General features: G+C 37.6%; 1 protein-coding gene across 1 annotated transcript in view; it reads right to left on the bottom strand.

Annotated features, from left to right (window-relative positions):
* Nucleotides 1-19558, bottom strand: part of BMP5 (bone morphogenetic protein 5) — a 141758-nt gene that overhangs the window by 57694 nt on the left and 64506 nt on the right. Inside the window, exon 2 of the mRNA XM_061397809.1 lies at nt 9715-9907. Coding sequence (XP_061253793.1) covers nt 9715-9907 — 193 coding nt within the window. The remainder of the gene's footprint in view (nt 1-9714; nt 9908-19558) is intronic.

The following is a 19558-nucleotide window of genomic DNA, read 5'->3' as shown; positions in this document are numbered from 1 at the left end:
AACTGTGGTGTTGGAGAAGACTCTTGAGTGTCCCTTGGACTGCAAGGAGATCCAACCAGTCCAGACTAAAGGAAATCAGTCCTGAATATTCAATGGAAGGACTGATGCTATAGCTGAAACTCCAATACTTTGGTCACCTGATTCAAAGAGCTGACTCATTGGAAAAGACCCTTATGCTGGGAAATATTGAAGGCAGGGGGAGAAGACAGAGAATGAGATGATTCGATGGTATCACCGACTCGATGGACATAAGTTTGAGCAAGCTCTGGGAGTTGGTGATGGACAGGGGAGCCTGGCGTGCTATAATCCATGGGATCGCAAAGAATTGGACACAACTGAGCAAATGAACAGCAACAACGAAGTACATACATAAAACCCACATGCTTGACAACAGAAGTTTTAAGAGGTGACCAAGACTTGAAAGTGTCTGAAAGTACTAGTTTCTTTTCCCATCTCCATTTCAGTTCTTAAGTTGAGAAATACATGAAGCCACAAATAATTAATACTCCAGAACTAATAACAGCAATTCAGTATTAAAATTAGTTTTTCAAATTGAAATTCTTTGCATTTTAACTGTGATCACCTGATAAATAAAGTATTTTAAATCCATTCTTCTCACTTTCAGAGAATTACAGACAAGGTTTTTAATTGTCAAGAACATTTTCCATAAAAAATGGAAAGAAATAAATTATCTGTGTTCCTCCTAAGCCTCTCGTAGCCTAAGAAAAATAAGAGAAACTTTTTTTTTTTTTAATCCTGATGTTTTGTTCAGTTTAGTTTAGCTCTTTGCCTTTGTCTGCCTGGAAATGTTGAATTACTATTTTGTAAAGAAACATGTAAACCTGTTTCATTATCTTCTTTCACTCAACAATGCTTATGCTTGCTTCTGATTATAAAAATAATTTTTACTATAAAAATTTAGAAAGTACAGAAAGGGGACTGAATTAAAATTTAAAGTTACCACCAAGCTGTTCATGAAAGCTTGCTGCTTCCTTTGTTTTGCACATGAATTTATTTTAACTAATATATGTATAATGTATAAATAAAATTTGTTTCATACTTTTATTTAATTAACATTACAGCCTAAGCACTTTCCAGTGTTACTATTAAATAAAATATCTTTAAAACATAATTTCTTTTTTTAAAAAAATAAATAAAATAAAACACAATTTCTACTTGCTGTATAAAGTGTAGCATTTCAGTATTTCAGAAAACAAAGTACAACTTTTTCTCTTCTCTTTAAAACTGAAATATTCTCAACTTATGCAATGGTAAACAATGATACTGTGATAAACATTTATATGTGAATCTTTGTCTAATTTTCTATATCTCCGATATTTCTGTAAAATAAATTCATCGATAAGCAGTCTCTCATCCGCTTTGACTGTATTTTAGAGGAAAATTAGATTATTTATTTAAAACTTGGGTTTTCAGGAACAAGCTCACAAATAGCTTCAACTGCTCATAAGCTGGATGGTGTTCATTTCATTATTAGACTTAAGGATGTACCATTACCCTTAGTATGAATCAAAGATCAGGTAATTTTTTAAACAAAGTCAACTATCATCATTTTGCTTACTTTATCATGACATGCTGCTGCTGCGGCTACTGCTAAGCTGCTTCATTCGTGTCCGACTCTGTGCAACCCCACAGACAGCAGCCCACCAGGCTCCCTCATCCCTGGGATTCTCCAGGCAAGAACACTGGAGTGGGTTGCCATTTCCTTCTCCAATGCGTGAAAGTGAAAAGTGAAAGGGAAGTCACTCAGTCGTGTCCGACTCTTAGCCCATCGGGCTCCTCTGTCCATGGGATTTTCCAGGCAAGAGTACTGGAGTGGGGTGCCACTGCCTTCTCCGTTATCTTGACATATAAGGAGCTGTATACAAAGGGTAACAAAAAGCAGGTGGTTACTATAATAACAGTAGCTACCATTTTCTATTATTTATCTTGACATAAAAGGTAGCTACTGTTATTATAGTAACCACGTACTTTTTGTTACCCTTTGTATACAACTCCCTAAATCCTAATAAAATAGATGCTCCTAGAAAGCTGTTGATATATTTATTAAGTATCAACTCTGGTCTTAGCACTGTGATAAGCACTAGTCCTTCCCACAACATCTGAAATATGTTTATTGTTCTCAAATGGTTATTTTTGCTTAGATTTATAAACTGAAACTTCAAGATGTACTTTCTCCATATGGGAATTCTGAAGACTGTGCTGTTATTACTATGCACTACCATCGTCTACAATGACTTTGAAATCCTATATAGAAACGTGAAATACACTACCAAGTGTATGTGCCCTTTCTTTTTTTTTTTTTCCTTCCTCTCTATTTTTTTTTTCTTTTTAAACTTTATTTTATTTTTAAACTTTACATAATTGTATTAGTTTTGCCAAATATCAAAATGAATCCACCACAGGTATACATGTGTTCCCCATCCTGAAACCTCCTCCCTCCTCCCTCCCCATACCCTCCCTCTGGGTCGTCCCAGTGCACTAGCCCCAAGCATCCAGTATAGTGTATCGAACCTGGACTGGCAACTCGTTTCTTACATGATATTTTACATGTTTCAATGTCATTCTCCCAAATCTTCCCACCCTCTCCCTCTCCCACAGAGTCCATAAGACTGTTCTATACATCAGTGTCTCTTTTGCTGTCTCGTACACCGGGTTATTGCTACCATCTTTCTAAATTCCATATATATGCGTTAGTATACTGTATTTATGTTTTTCCTTCTGGCTTACTTCACTTTGTATAATAGACTCCAGTTTCATCCACCTCATTAGAACTGATTCAAATGTATTCTTTTGAATGGCTGAGTAATACTCCATTGTGTATATGTACCACAGCTTTCTTATCCATTCATCTGCTGATGGACATCTAGGTTGCTTCCATGTCCTGGCTATTATAAACAGTGCTGCGATGAATATTGGGGTACACGTGTCTCTTTCCCTTCTGGTTTCCTCAGTGTGTATGCCCAGCAGTGGGATTGCTGGATCATAAGGCAGTTCTATTTCCAGTTTTTTAAGGAATCTCCACACTGTTCTCCATAGTGGCTGTACTAGTTTGCATTCCCACCAACAGTGTAAGAGGGTTCCCTTTTCTCCACACCCTCTCCAGCATTTATTATTTGTAGACTTTTGGATCGCAGCCATTCTGACTGGTGTGAAATGGTACCTCATAGTGGTTATGATTTGCATTTCTCTGATAATGAGTGATGTTGAGCATCTTTTCATGTGTTTGTTAGCCATCTGTATGTCTTCTTTGGAGAAATGTCTATTTAGTTCTTTGGCCCATTTTTTGATTGGGTCGTTTATTTTTCTGGAGTTGAGCTGTAGGAGTTGCTTGTATATTTTTGAGATTAGTTGTTTGTCAGTTGCTTCATTTGCTATTATTTTCTCCCATTCTGAAGGCTGCCTTTTCACCTTGCTAATAGTTTCCTTTGATGTGCAGAAGCTTTTAAGGTTAATTAGGTCCCATTTGTTTATTTTTTATTTTATTTCCAATATTCTGGGAGGTGGGTCATAGAGGATCCTGCTGTGATGTATGTCAGAGAGTGTTTTGCCTATGTTCTCCTCTAGGAGTTTTATAGTTTCTGGTCTTACGTTTAGATCTTTAATCCATTTTGAGTTTATTTTTGTGTATGGTGTTAGAAAGTGGTCTAGTTTCATTCTTTTACAAGTGGTTGACCAGATTTCCCAGAAATAGAAAATCTTAACAGACCCATCACAAGCATGGAAATTGAAACTGTAATCAAAAATCTTCCAGCAAACAAAAGCCCCGGTCCAGATGGCTTCACAGCTGAATTCTACCAAAAATTTAGAGAAGAGCTAACACCTATCCTGCTCAAACTCTTCCAAAAAATTGCAGAGGAAGGTAAACTTCCAAACTCATTCTATGAGGCCACCATCACCCTAATACCAAAACCTGACAAAGATCCCACAAAAAAAGAAAACTACAGGCCAATATCACTGATGAACATAGATGCAAAAATCCTTAACAAAATTCTAGCAATCAGAATCCAACAACACATTAAAAAGATCATACACCATGATCAAGTGGGCTTTATCCCAGGGATGCAAGGATTCTTCAATATCCGCAAATCAATCAATGTAATACACCACATTAACAAATTGAAAAATAAAAACCATATGATTATCTCAATAGATGCAGAGAAAGCCTTTGACAAAATTCAACATCCATTTATGATAAAAACTGTCCAGAAAGCAGGAATAGAAGGAACATACCTCAACATAATAAAAGCTATATATGACAAACAAACAGCAAACAGTATCCTCAGTGGTGAAAAATTGAAAGCATTTCCTCTAAAGTCAGGAACAAGACAAGGGTGCCCACTTTCACCATTACTATTCAACATAGTTTTGGAAGTCTTGGCCACAGCAATCAGAGCAGAAAAAGAAATAAAAGGAATCCAAATTGGAAAAGAAGAAGTAAAACTCTCTCTATTTGCAGATGACATGATCCTCTACATAGAAAACCCTAAAGATTCCACCAGAAAATTACTAGAAATAATCAATGACTATAGTAAAGTTGCAGGATATAAAATCAACACACAGAAATCCCTTGCATTCCTATACACTAATAATGAGAAAACAGAGAGAGAAATTAAGGAAACAATTCCATTCACCATTGCAACGGAAAGAATAAAATACTTAGGAATATATCTACCTAAAGAAACTAAAGACCTATATATAGAAAACTATAAAACACTGGTGAAAGAAATCAAAGAGGACACTAATAGATGGAGAAATATACCATGTTCTTGGATTGGAAGAATAAATATAGTGAAAATGAGTATACTACCCAAAGCAATTTATAGATTCAACGCAATCCCTATCAAGCTACCAACAGTATTCTTCACAGAGCTAGAACAAATAATTTCACAATTTGTATGGGAAAACAAAAAACCTCGAATAGCCAAAGCGATCTTGAGAAAGAAAAATGGAACTGGAGGAATCAACCTACCTGACTTCAGGCTCTACTACAAAGCCACAGTTATCAAGACAGTATGGTACTGGCACAAAGACAGAAATATAGATCAATGGAATAAAATAGAAAGCCCAGAGATAAATCCACGCACATATGGAGACCTTATCTTTGACAAAGGAGGCAAGAGTATGTGCCCTTTCTACCGCTTCTGGCCCTTAAATGTCTTTCTTTGGCAGAGAAACTGGAGTGCAAAAAGGGGGTCCTAGACTTACAGACAATGGCACAGTATAGGATTTTGCATTTATTACACTGTGGCTAGGGCTTCCCAGGTGACACTAGAGGTAAAGAACCCTCCTGCCAATGCAGGGGACATAAGATACACTGGTTCCATCCCAGGGTCTGGAAGATCCCCTGGAGAAGGGCATGCCAGCCCACTCCAGTATTCTTGGCTGGAGAATCCCATGGACAGAAGAGCCTGGCGGGCTACAGTCCGTACAGTTGCACAAAGCTGGACACAACTGAAGCGACTTAGCACACATGCACACTGTGGATTAACGAACCATTGGTAGTGGAAGCATGTTTTTTTCACATATAAGGAAGGCATTTGCAAGAGATTCTCCCACCTGGACAATGATACATAAAATTGAAGTGTCAGGCATGCATGTGTACATTTGTATGTTTCAGAGATTTAAACAAATAATAAGGAACAAATTCCATACATATTAGCAAATACACAGAAGACAATAAGTATAGCATAACCCTACAGGAGAAAACCGAGAACTTCCAGATATTCAAGATAGATTAAGAAAAGGCAGAGGAACAAGATTAAATTACCAACATCCGTTGGATCACAGAAAAAGCAAGAGAGTTCCAGAAAAGCATCTACTTATGTTTTATTGACTACGCCAAAGACTTTGACTGTGTGGATCACAACAAACTGGAAAATTCCTAAAGAGAAGGGAATACCAGACCACCTTACCTGCCTTCTGAGAAATCTGCATGCAGATCAAGAAGCAACAGTTAGAACTGGACATGGAACAATAGACTGGTTCCAAACTGGGAAAGGAGTATGTTAACACTGTATATTGTCACCTAGCTTACTTAACTTATATGAAGAGTTCAGTTCAGTTCATGTGAAATGCCAGGCTGGATGAAGCACAAGTTGGAACCAAGATTGCCGGGAGAAATATCAATAACCTCAGATATGCAGATGACATAACCCTTATGGCAGAAAGCGAAGAGGAACTAAAAAGCCTCTTGATGAATGTGAAAGAGAGTGAAAAAGCTGGCTTAAAACATTCAGAAAACTAAGATCATGGCACCCAGTCCCATCACTTCATGGCAAATAGATGGGGAAACAGTGGAAACAGGTGACAGACTATTTTCTTGGGCTCCAAAAATCACTGCAGATGGTGACTGCAGCCACGAAAGGAAAAGACACTTGCTCCTTGGAAGAAAAACTATGACAAACCTAGACAGCCTATTAAAAAGCAGAGACATTACTTTTTCAACAAAGGTCCATCTAGTCAAGGTTATGGTTTTTCTACTGGTCATGTATGGATGTGAATTTGGACCATAAGGAAAGCTGAGCACCGAAGAATTGATGCTTCTGAACTGTGGGGTTGGAGAAGACTCTTGAGAGTCCCTTGGATTTCAAGGAGATCCAACCAGTCCATCCTAAAGGAAATCAGTCCTGAATATTCGTTGGAAGGACTGATGCTGAAGCTGAAACGCCAATACTTTGGCCACCTGATGTGAAGAACTGACTCATTTGAAAAGACCCTGATGCTGGCAAATATTGAAGGCAGGAGAAGAAGATGGAAAATGAGATGGTTGGATGGCATCACCAACTCGATGGACATGAGTCTGAGGCAAGCTCCAGGAGTTGGTGATGGACAGGGAAGCCTGGAATGCTGCAGTCCACTGAGTCACAAAGAGTCGGACAACTGGTCAACTGAATTGAACTGAACTGGACAGGAGAAAATCACAAAGGGCAACAGTACTTAATAGTAAATATTAAAAAATGTGAACTTGGTAGAACTGAATTAATATTCAGTTGAATTCACTGAGTTAAATATTTCAAAAAAATGTTCATTAAATTGAATGGAATCCTATCCAAGCTATGCCATTCTAGAGTCTGGAATGGTAGGGTGAGAAAACATCAATCAAGGAGATACATGTAGTTCAGATTTCAAAAATCATTTTCAAAGAATTAGGAAAAATATTAGTGAAATTCTGGATCTTACAGTAGATTTAAACACATATTAAAATAAGTAAAGACTTAACCAAATTATACCCAAGAATAGTGATAGAGCAGTCAGACAGAACACATGTTTATCAGCTATAATTAGAGAAATACCAAAGTTTCAAAATAGACAAATGTTTCATTTTTGGAGAGAAATGAAAATTTCCAAAACTATTATATCTGATTAAGCATCAATACTCATAAATATTTCAAAATGTATTATTAATAAAACTCAGCATATGTTCATTCATAAATAAACATATAAATATCAATGAATAATTATTAAATTATAAATATTAGCATTATTTTCTAATTACAAGTGTATTAGTCCTTTATTTTCATCATTGTTATTATGTCATAAATTATGTAACTGTAGTTACCATACTTACAACATAGAATGAAAACAAGCTCAGAGCATAGCTAGTTCAGTGGAGGACATTCAAAAATATCCTGAGCAGATAGAACAATGGACCTAAATAAAGTTAGGACCTTTAACTGTGGTCAGTGTAAATGTCTATATTTTGATTCAAACAAAGTAATAGGGGCCTGGTGTACAAACAGTTCCTGTAAAAAATACTTGGCATGTTGAATAACCAAGTACAGATTTAACATACATAGTAATACTTTGCAAATAGTCAAAAAGTAAGATAATTCAAGCATTTTAGGATATGTCCATGGACCAAGTAGCTGCAGTCCATGGGGTTGCTGAGCGACTTCACTTTCACTTTTCACTTTCATGCATTGGAGAAGGAAATGGCAACCCACTCCAGTGTTCTTGCCTGGAGAACCCCAGGGATGGGGGAGCCTGGTGAGCTGATGTCTATGTGGTCGCACAGAGTTGGACACGACTGACGTGACTTAGCAGCAGCAGCAGCAGCATGGAGGAAGTACCCCATTCGTGGCTAATGACAGTTTCAAAATTATAAATCATATCAAACAAATTCATAGTTGTGATTCTAAAAAGAAAAAGTTACTTAACACACTGTCCCTTTTTTCAGGATGTCACAAGCCCAAATGTCAAAACAGAAATAGTTAAAAGAGAAAATAAATGAAGGATTTATTAACTATGGCAATATAATTAAATAGTATTTGAATCATTATTTTCAATTCTATTCATTTAATTTTAAAAGACACCACCATTATTTAGTATTTTTAAAAAATAAAGTAGTGAGAAAATAATTAGTATCTTTTTATAAATGGAACCACCAGACTGAAATTTAAAACAAACAAAAAAAACTCACCCATAAACAAGCAGCTAGTATGTGTTACAGCTGAGAAAAGAGCAGAGAGATTTGTTTCTGCTTTGAGATCACTGCTCTGAAAATAACAGTGTACAGAGCTAAGCTTCTATTAAGGTGTGTCCTGTTGAACTAGTGTTTCATAGGATATTAAGGATAACCAAAGGAAAAGATTCTGTAGTTGATTAATTTTGAAAAAGACTAGGTAAAACTAAATTGACAGGTTTCTTTGCTGACAAGACTTTACTATTCTGATATGAACGGTGAAGCACCTAAAACACAGCCTGACAAGTAGACTTTTGAAATGCATTTGACCCCGGAAGCATTTTATTCTCTTCTTTCATTGAGTATTATAAGGAGTTAGTTTCTATGGAACACTCACTGGAAAATCCTGTACACTCTAACACCAAAAAAAAAAAAAGCAAATGTCAGGAGCTAGAAATATTCAATAAGGAGAGAGAGGCCTCAGCAGGTTCATGATAGCTGTCTCTAAATGTTTGTCTTGTCAAAGAAGGAATAGTATTTCATTAAAGTGGAAATCTAGATTTAATGAATGGAAAACAAATTCCACCTCAACGTAATATCTCAATGAGAATTAAAAAGTAAGAGCAGTCTAACAAAAGTGCTTATCAGTTGTCAAAGGTTTTATATAAATAAAAGGTTTACCAATTTCTATATTGGTAGAAGGTCTGAAAATACCACTAAAGTCTCTTTCTAATTCTTATATTTGATAGCTCATTTGCAGTAATTATCAGCTGAGGTTTTCATACATTTCATATTTCAGATTCTTCGTCCATTTTTGTACCATTTTGAATTAAGCATTTTATAAACAGAAGACACACAGATTAGCTGTCCGAATTTACTGCAAATACAAACCCCACATAACAAGTATACACAGTTTACACTTAACACCAGGAAAAAATAAAGTCACTGTAACTTAAAAGACAAGTGATTTAAATAATGTTAATCATAAATTCCATATGTGCAGAATTAAAATGGAAGTTTTCTCATTTTAGAAACGAGGCAACAGGCCTGGAGAACACATACAGGGGAGCATAAGACCATAGAGCACAGATGGGTGTCGGGAGTACGAAAAAGCTGTGAAATATACGAGGCACGTTTCAGTCAGTTACATGCGTCTTCCACGTGTCTATACATGCCTTGGTGCCATCACATGCAAACAAGCATGATTCGACACATTACACGGGTTATCACCGGATTTTACTACAGTGTAATGTGCATCTGCTAGGATAATAAGCCAGATGAAATACTGATACCTATTTGCGTATTCCTTGATGATCTGATATATGCTAATCTTAATCGTTTCATTTTCAAACCGGCCGTTGCTCCTATCCTTGTATATCCGGAATTCGGCAGCCGTCACTGCTTCTCCTTGAGGAATCTGCGTAAGATCGAACCGGAATTCTTTGTAATGCCTTCGCTGGTGCGAAAAATCTTTGTCTCTTTCAACTGAAACCAACAAACAGAAAAGGAAGTAAAACGTTAGTCCTTTATTAAGTATGGAAATTAATGGTAAATTCTTTCACTTTGGAAAACAAACAAGCAGGATGTTATAAAACTGGGAAAACACTAAAACCACAGACTCATATGTGTTTCTAGTTAAAGGAAATTCCACAAACCAACAGCCTTTAGTTCAAAAGCAATATAACCTCTGCGGTTTTATACAAATTCCTGGCTCCTAAATGGAAAGGTTATCCAAAAATGTTTTTTAAAGGGATGGTTGTAAAGTTATTACTAGTGTGTGTATCCAGTACCGGAACAGAGGAGGCTTCATACAAGAATTAGGACTCTGTGATAGAAAGCTCCAGAGTTCCAGGTGAGGTCAGCGGTGAGATTTAGTACAGCCAAGGGAGGAAAATCGGAAGGCGGCCCAGGGAGCTGCCGGCACAGCGGGACTGTGTTTATGAAATTTTAGAGGTCAAGGAAATAAAACAAATTCATTTTCACAAGGAAGATTATTTCTAAAATGTCTTCCCAGGAGAGTTTTTTCCTCCTTTTAGCAAATGCAGTGCTCTATTTTTTTTTAAATGCACTTTCATTAGTTCTTAGTGGTTACTGAGTGCAACCTCCCCAATTGCGCCCCCCTCCCTCCGCCCCCGCCTCTGCACCGGTGGTGCAGCAGCTTCCAGTCTCCCAAAGCCCTCCGCCTGTTCTTAGGCTCCGTAATTGAGAGAGGAACACGATTCCGCCTTCAGCAACCTTCCTACCAAAAGAGGTCAGAGAATTTTTCCTCTTGGGAATGTGAAGGAGTGTTGAAGAACTCAGGACAGGAAGTGTCAGGCATATCATTACATAATCTGGCTTTATAAAATGCTGTATTGCTTGATACAGTCTATGCTTGTTATCCACCAGGGGTCTTGGCCTTCCCTAATCAATAGAAATTGATCAGAGGTCAGACAAGAAATTCAGACAAGGCTTTACTGGGGCCCCTGTTACAGCAGCAGGGAGCAAAAGCAATAGATGCCCTTGCTTCCTGCTGAGGGGAGGGTGGCAGTGAGCCGGCTCCTTATAGGAGCTGAGGGTCCAGGGTCCAGGAGTCAGGCCAGAGAAATGGCTCAGACAGGTGGTGCTGTGTGCAGGGGACATGTGCAGGACCCTGCTTTTGCTCTCAACACCCTGGTTTTGCTCCAGGCTCTTTAGAAGTGGCAGTTGAGTTTTTGATCTTTCTGTATTTGTTGTCTCTATTTTGCCACAACCGGCATACACATAGTTATTTTTAGCCCCTTATAGTTTCTTTGTATTTTTTTACTCAAGGAGACCAGTCCAGGCGCAGCACTGCAGTGAGGAGTCCTGCATCCCACCTTGTCTCATGCTGGGTACCAAAGTCTTTCTTAAAGAGCCACCTAATGAAAGGGCACATGTTTAGTAATGACATATCATTTGATGGAATTAAGTTTCGCAGCATCGGTAGGTTTCTTAAAATCTCAGTTATTTCAGATAATATTGGACAGTGAAGCCTGGCAGATGATGGTCCAAAGAGACATGACAGAAGCAATTTAGCACGCATAGGACAGGTTACAAAAAATCCACTGCAAAGTACTGTGTTCCAAGTGTCTCACAAATCTACCATAATATTTTTTACCTACATTCAGTGATATTTCATTGCTAAAATGTCATTAAAGAAGATAAAAGATGTATGCTATAAAAACAACTCCCAAAGTTTGTTAATGGCATTAAGATACAAGAATATCTTTAGGAGATTAATTAAAATGTCATTACCAACACTGCTGGAAATTTATGACATTGGGGTCCTAAACCAGAGGAAGGTCAGGATTAAGAAAGAGAGAAGGTAGTCATGATCATTGAGGAGTGATTTTGGGGAACCAAGGCTGCTTAAGTACCAGCATCAGACAGGTTCCAAGTCTGAGAGGAAACTCATGATAAAGAAACCCACAATCTTTGCCTTTATCCTCTAAAATAATCTCTGGTTTATTTTCCCTAGGGGAGTAGCAGGTGGTTTAGGAGAGCAAGAAACTCAGCCCCACCTCCACCTTAGATACCTACCCCAGCAAAAAGGAAAAGGTAAGCTATGCCTGGAGTCATCTTCATCCCATGAACTTGGAGAGAACGGTGCTCTCAGGCTGCCTGGCTACACCAACACTATCTCCCATGGCTCATGAACTTTTGTTTTATTTAAGTATCATTATCTTGGTCCTAAGGGCTTCCCCTGTGGCTCGGCTGGTAAAGAATCCACCTGCAACGCAGGAGACTTGGGTTGGATCCCTGGGTTGGGAAGATCCCTGGAGAAGCAAAAGTCTACCCACTCCAGTATTCTGGCATGGAGAATTCCATGGACTGTATAGTATAGTCCATGGGATCACAAAGAGCTGAACATGACTGAGCAACTTTCACTCGTCCTAAAAGAGGTTCATCCCTGGAGAAATTAATTAACCTTTCCCTAAATAAGAAAGATGACTGCATTTTTAAGATCCTATTGTGTTCCATAAATTAAATCGCTTTTATGTTTAAACTTCAGCTGACTATAGTGTAGTCTGCTATGAACATGTCTCCACCTCAAAAGTGTAAGCACAGAAAATTACCTACAAACTGGACTTCTAATAGCTAGAGTGTACATATGAATTTAAAATTGGCCAAAACTCTTTTTTTACACACTACGTTTCATTCACTGTAAACGTCTTCTTTTTTGATCCTCAATGAGACAACACAGATATCATGAAACATATTTAAATAAAACTGGTTTAAGTATTTTATTAACATTAACACATTACACTTCATAACAATCTGTGGGGTAGGTTCTATTATCATCCTAATTTTGAAGATGAAGAAACTGAGGAGGCAAAGAAACTTTGCGAAATAATTTGAATCTGTGAGGTAGAAAGTTAGGCATCAGCAACAAGCAGTGTCCTGTCTAAAGGGATGCAAACTGATCTCTAAACTCCATGCCAGGCACACCCAGGAGAGCTCACAGATATGCTTCAAAGTAATCACACAGACTTTTCCTCTCCTGCACAGGCACCCTAGGTACACAGGCAGTGCAAAATAACCACAGGGGCTTCTCTAAGTAACTTTGGGCAGTAAGGAGTCCATTAAGGGCTCATGAATATTTTACATTTAATTATAACAGACTGAATTATGGGAAGACATAAACAACACAGCTTGTTGTTATATAACTTGGAATTGTCAATTGGCCTTGAGGGTATGCCCATTTGAATTCCCTTTCATTAATTGGTGGTGGGTACAAGTCCTGCTTTGCACAGGGCATAGCCAAAAGTAGGAACTGGAAGTATGAAAGGGGGAAGCCAAGAGGGATCGATAGGAAGGATGAGAACTCCTTCGGGGTCAGCCTGCTCCCGTGTCTTGGGAGTGTCTGTCTTATAAAAGATCCATGAGCTGAACTGAGCTGTAACTTGTCTGTTGTTCTACACCTTTTACTCCATTGCTCCAAATTTTTGATGTGACAAGATAAGAACTGAGGAAGAGAAATAAACTGACCTGACAAATCCAAGCACTTGAACCAAACTGTGATTCTTAACACGAGGCTGGGCTGCTTGTGCTAAGAGACGGTTACTTTGTCCTAAGTATTTATGCTTTAATAAAGATCAGATAAATTTGAAATTTGGGATTAACAGATACACACTACCATATATAAAATAAGTAAACAACAGGACCTACTCTATAGCACAGGGAGCTATACTCAATACCTTGTAATAACCTATAGTGGAAAAGAATCTGAAAAAGGATATATATATATATATATATATATATATATACACACACATATATGTATATATATGAATCATTTTGCTGCACACTTGAAACTAACACAACATTGTAAATAAACTATATTTCATTTTTTAAAAAAGGAAATAAAAGATCTGAAATTTTGCATTTACAAGTCCAAAATCCAAAAAACTCTGTAAACTGCAATTTTGGCTTTAGCTTCAATTGGCATAAAAACTGAAAATTAACCAATTTGAGATGATTTTTAAAGTCCCCATTTATCCCCACTTTATATTTATTGCTTTGCTGCAGAAGTGTTCTGTTTGTTTGAGTGAGTGGCACTGATCCAGACTCTGCTTGAGAAATTCCACACTTTAGACTCTAAGCACTCATCAGTCATTCAAAAGTATATATTCTCTATTCTGAAAGTCAATATTCAAAATTCTGAGTGATAACAACCATTATTCAATTTTCCATTAACAATCAATTTTGCATTTGAAATTTAGACAAGAATAACTGTAATTTTGAACATCAGAACTTTGACATGAGTTTGTTAAGGTCCAATCTAGAGCATGCACCTGCATGATGCAGATGAGTATTGAATTCATATTATGTAAAGTCATCTACTGTTCTGGAATCCCCTGTGAGATGTTAGTGTAATAAAGTGGAAAGCTAGAGTTTCAGCTGTTATTATAAAATTTCAGTTTTCTAATCCAGGCTCTTTAACCTAACCCCTTAAGGGGGCAGATTTTCAAAGAGTTTAATAAAATTTTATATTAAATATACCACACAGAATAAAGTTGCAGTGCAGATTTGTCCAGCAATTCAAATTCCTATATCCTACTGCTTTGAATTATAATTGCACCAGTAAATTCCATGGGACATGTTGCAATGAGTAATGGAATAAAAGTAGTATTTATATAGCCTTGCACTCCTAATGATGCTCACAAATATTCACAAGGTAATCTCAGTTACCTAGGGAAGTGTCAAATACTAATATCCCCAACTTAAGAATAAGAAATTGGGTGATGACAGCTAGGCAGTAACAGATGTCCGTCTTCTAAAGCTCATTATAAATCTTTGTTCAATATCCATACCACCTACATAATGACATCCTACTTAGGGACTAGTTCATTGTTAGTACAGGTGACTCTTGAACAATGTAGGGGCCAGGAAAACTGACCTCCTGCACAGTCAAAAATCTGTGTTTAAGTTTGACTCCACAAAACTTAACTACTAATAGCCTACAGTTGACTGGAAGCCTTACTTATATCATAAACTTTTGATTAACACATATTTTGTATGTTATATCTATGTATATTGTATGCATTCATGACATACTTAACTTTTTCTTAATTTTTCTGATTTTTCTAGGTTATTATGTTCATGTCTGAGCTTTTTCAAACTGCTTCAGATCTCCGAAAATGTTTCCAGCATGTTTATTGAAAAAATCTGCATGTTAGAGGATCCATGCAGTTCCAACTGTGTTGTTTTGGGGATCAATTGTATATTTCAACAATCTTTATCAACAATACACAAAAATGTGGAGGACAGGTGAAGTAGCAAGGGTTTGATCACCAGTGTATAATCAGCATCTAACCCAACAAAATATTGATTCAAAGAAATCTCCTAATAAACTTTGGTTGAATGAAAGACTATGAATAGATCAAAGGCTGTTTCTGTGTTTTCCCTCAGAACCATCAAGCCACATTGCCCACTGACTGAGGGCATCCAGATTTATTTGCCTCTCATTTGAGGGGAGGGGGGGACATATATTTTATTTAATCCTTGCAACTTTACTTATGTCCGTAAGTTTCTCTTACTTGCTCAAGAGCCCACAGCCTATAATTGGGAGAGAACAGATTTCAACCCAAGATCAAGATGTCAACTTCACAAGCCCCAACAAGACACTGTGTGTTAGCTTTTCCTGGATGTCATTTTGTTTGTTCATTTTGTCTAATTATCCCTCAGGAGAGTTGATCTTTCAATGCTTTCGTTCTCCTCTATGAGATGTTCCTACCCTAGAGAGGATGCCTTACATTCTGAAGTCCACTCATTCTAGAAATCACTCCCTCCAACCTTTATCTTAGAAAACTTTATATTATATTCACTTTTTTAATACTTACTCCATTTCTTATCCAAGGAAATGTTTATGAACAAGCAAGCGATTGTATTCACAAGTTGAATTAATATTACATAATATTTCTTTTTCTTTTCTTTTTTTAGCCACATTGCATGGTTTGTGGGATCCCAGTTCTCCAAATAGGGTTCCAACTTGTATTGCCTGCAGTGGAAGACAGAGCTTAACCACTGGACTGCCAGAAAAGCCCTTATATAATATATCTATTAGCAAACAAGTCCATCCTTTTCCTACAACTACATTTTAAAATGATTGTAACTCACTAGCTGTTAGCTTTCTCCATCTGACCTACTACTAAAACAACACTTCCAAAATAGATGAACGAGAACACATACATCTCATACCCTTTAAATGTAAGCTTTTTATAGGAGCTATCTTTGCCTTGTTCATATTGTGATTACTTTTATATTAAATATATTGTGTTTCTCTGTATATTACACTGTGCTACATAACTCAATGCAATTGTAAATGGCTTGGAAAGCTTAAAAGATAATAAAAAAAGTAGAAAAAATCATTGCAATATGTACAAAATATTTGGAGGTTTTGATTTGATTCACAATGTATTAAATATTTGGAGCTTTCAATTCATTATTTTACTTCTGTGTTAAATCAACAAATGCTATGTATGAGTTTCCAATACAACCTTATTATCATTTCTAATAAAGTCTGCCTTATAAGATTAAGATCTGCCAGATCTTATAAAAACCATAACTGTCAATACATTCCTATTCGAGAGTAGAAAAGATCTCATTGCCAGACAAGACAAATAAAAACAAAAAGGAAACAAAACAATAAAAAAGAAGGGTGAGCTCACTCAAGTCACACCAAGACTTGTCCAGGGGGATAAAATGATGCAGGGGTTGAAATAGGCTGAGACCAGGAGGTTAACACTTGTTTCTGGTGGGGATCATCTCTTCATCCCACAACACTTCACAGTTTCTCTCATATGAAATGCAAAAGAGAGTATACGAACAAATATGTGCTCAATCGCTCAGTCGTGTCTGACTCTCTGTAACCCCAAAGACTGTAGTCCACCAGGCTCCTCTATCCATGGCGATTCTCCAGGCAAGAACACTGGAGAGGGTTGCTATGCATGCCTTCCTCAACGGGATCTTCCCAACCCAGGGACTGAACCCAGGTCTCCTGCATTCCAGGTGGATTCTTTACCATCTGAACCACCAGGGAAGCCCAAGACTACTAGAATGGGTAACGTATCCCTTCTCCAGGGGAACTTCCCAACCCAGGAATCAAACCAGGGTCTCCTGCATTGCAGGTGGATTCTTTATCAGCTGAGCTACTTGGGAAGCCCTTAGGAACAAATATAGCTAGATTTAAAACATACATCTTTATCAATTGACTCACCTTTGAAAATTGTATTTAAAAAGAGAAGAGGAAAACCTGCCTAGACTTCTATTTTCTTATCTGCTTATGTATCTAACCAGACTAAGGGGTTATATTTTGCCAAACAGCCATGCAAATACAACCCAAATGCCACAGGCTCCTCTCCCACTGTCGTTTGTGATACACTCTTGTTTGGAAGACTGTTACATGAAAACCGGCGAAGATCATCATATATTAAACAAGTGCATCAACACAGGGTTGTTTATTTAACATTTCAGCTGATGGTGGCCCACAGCGCTCTCTACAAAAATGAAAGATTTGCTTCCTGCACACACACACACACACACACACACACCTCAGCTCACAGAAAAAAAAAACATCAAAAAGTCAGCAAAATTAATACAGCTTACCACTCAAAACAGAATTATAATGGTGATGGGAAATGCACCTCATTCTGCTTTCAGAAAGCATGTTTTGTGTCTTCCAAACGTTTCCATCTACAAACCACCTAGAACAACTGAAAGGTCGCCTACACTGGCAGAAACAGAGAGTGGATTTATTTTTATAGTTTATTTTAAAAGTGGCAACATCAAAGCATGCAAGAGGTAATATATGAATCAGAAGATTCACATTCCATGAGTAATGGGCTGAGAGTGAAAAGAAACAGGATCGCCTTTATAGAAACCCCAAACTACATTCTAAATGCTCTAAATTGTCAAAGTTCTGCAAAGATTAAGCTTCTTGTGTTTAAAGACAAGACATACACTGAGGCATTTTCTTGTTGAGATATAACTTTCCAGAAGTCAATGACTGATGGCATTCCCTTTTTTTCCAGACAGACACCTCTCTGAATGACTTTATCATAAGTAGAAATTGGATAGAAATGTCCTAACTAAATATTTTGCTGTCTGCAATATCTGAAGAGTAGGGCTAATTAACAGAGAATTGCAGTTTTATCTGTTTAGTGATTTATCTGCCGTTTTAAGGGGATGCATCCATGGGTAATCAGTCTTAATCTCCCACACAGGGCTGTAACTTGGAAGATTCAAACAGAACCAGTAGCTGCAAGACAAAGAGTGTTTTCCCAGGAGCACAGCCAGCTGTTGAAAGAATACAGATCATTGTTTGCTGCTGAGTGCAAAAAATCATTAAGAGATTACTCATAGAATTATTAATCTGTATTACATTTTAAAGTGAAAAAAAAAATAGCAAAGCTGTCATGTGACTACTGAGATGCCTCACTCTGCAAGGCATTCTTCACTGACTAGTCCACAGAGAAACATAAACTTGGGCCTATAAAGGCCTATTCATTGGTCAGTGAATGCACATGTTACATGTTTCTTTGAAAGGATAACCATCCCAGAGAGTGTGGTAAACTCCAGATTCCAGAAACCCTAAGAGCCTCTTAATACCGTAGCCATGTGTGACTTGAAAAAGGGAAAACTGTCCCCCGGAATGGTCTGTTGCAAAGAACAATTTCAATTGACTTTTGAATGTCCTATAGTTGAAGTCTTCTTACTGGTGCTCATAAATGCTTCATGAATATAGTTTTATAAGGAGGAAAAATTGCAAAACAATAGTTAGATGGTTAAATTATTTAAATCTTGTCCTGTGATAGGTAAAGAAATTAATTTCCTGAACTAATTAAAACAATGCTGCTCATAATTTTGAAATTGACAAAGTTAAATTACTGATCCAATATTTATATATTACTTTGCTTTAAAAATATGAGCAATTTAGGGACCCAAAGAATTAAACCTGAGATATACAGAACAGACTTGTGACTGCCAAGTAGGAGGGAGGTGTGAGAGGGAGGGGGTGGGAGTTTGGGATTAGCAGGTACAAACTGTTATACATAGGCTGGATAAACAACAGGTCCTGCTGTAGAGCACAGGGAGCAAAATTCAATATCCTGTGATAAATCATATGGAAAACAATATGAGGAAGCATGCTGCTGCTGCTGCTAAGTCGCTTCAGTTGTGTCCGACTCTGTGTGACCCCATAGACAGCAGCCCACCAGGGTCCCCCGTCCCTGGGATTCTCCAGGCAAGAACACTGGAGTGGGTTGCCATTTCCTTCTCCAATGTGTGAAAGTGAACAGTGAAAGTGAAGTCGCTCAGTCGTGTCCGACTCTTAGCGACCCCATGGACTGCAGCCCACCAAGCTCCTCCGTCCATGGGATTTTCCAGGCAAGAGTACTGGAGTGGGGTGCCATTGCCTTCTCCGATGAGGAAGCATATATATGCATAATTGAGTCACTTTGCTGTAGAGCAGAGATTAAACACAACCTTGTAAATCAACTATAATTCATTAAGTCTTCTACAAAAAGAGCTTTGGAACTGGAAGGAAGACTGTCTTAAGGTTTCCTCTCACTTCTCAGACTGGATGGGGCCAAGCACTCAGCCATCAGTGGTTATTAGAATTCAATAATAATAGTT

This window comes from Bos javanicus, chromosome 23, assembly GCF_032452875.1.
Source record: "Bos javanicus breed banteng chromosome 23, ARS-OSU_banteng_1.0, whole genome shotgun sequence".
NCBI lineage: Eukaryota > Metazoa > Chordata > Mammalia > Artiodactyla > Bovidae > Bos > Bos javanicus.
The sequence above is the reverse complement of the archived record's forward strand: the minus strand, read 5'-3'. Positions and strand labels throughout refer to the sequence as shown.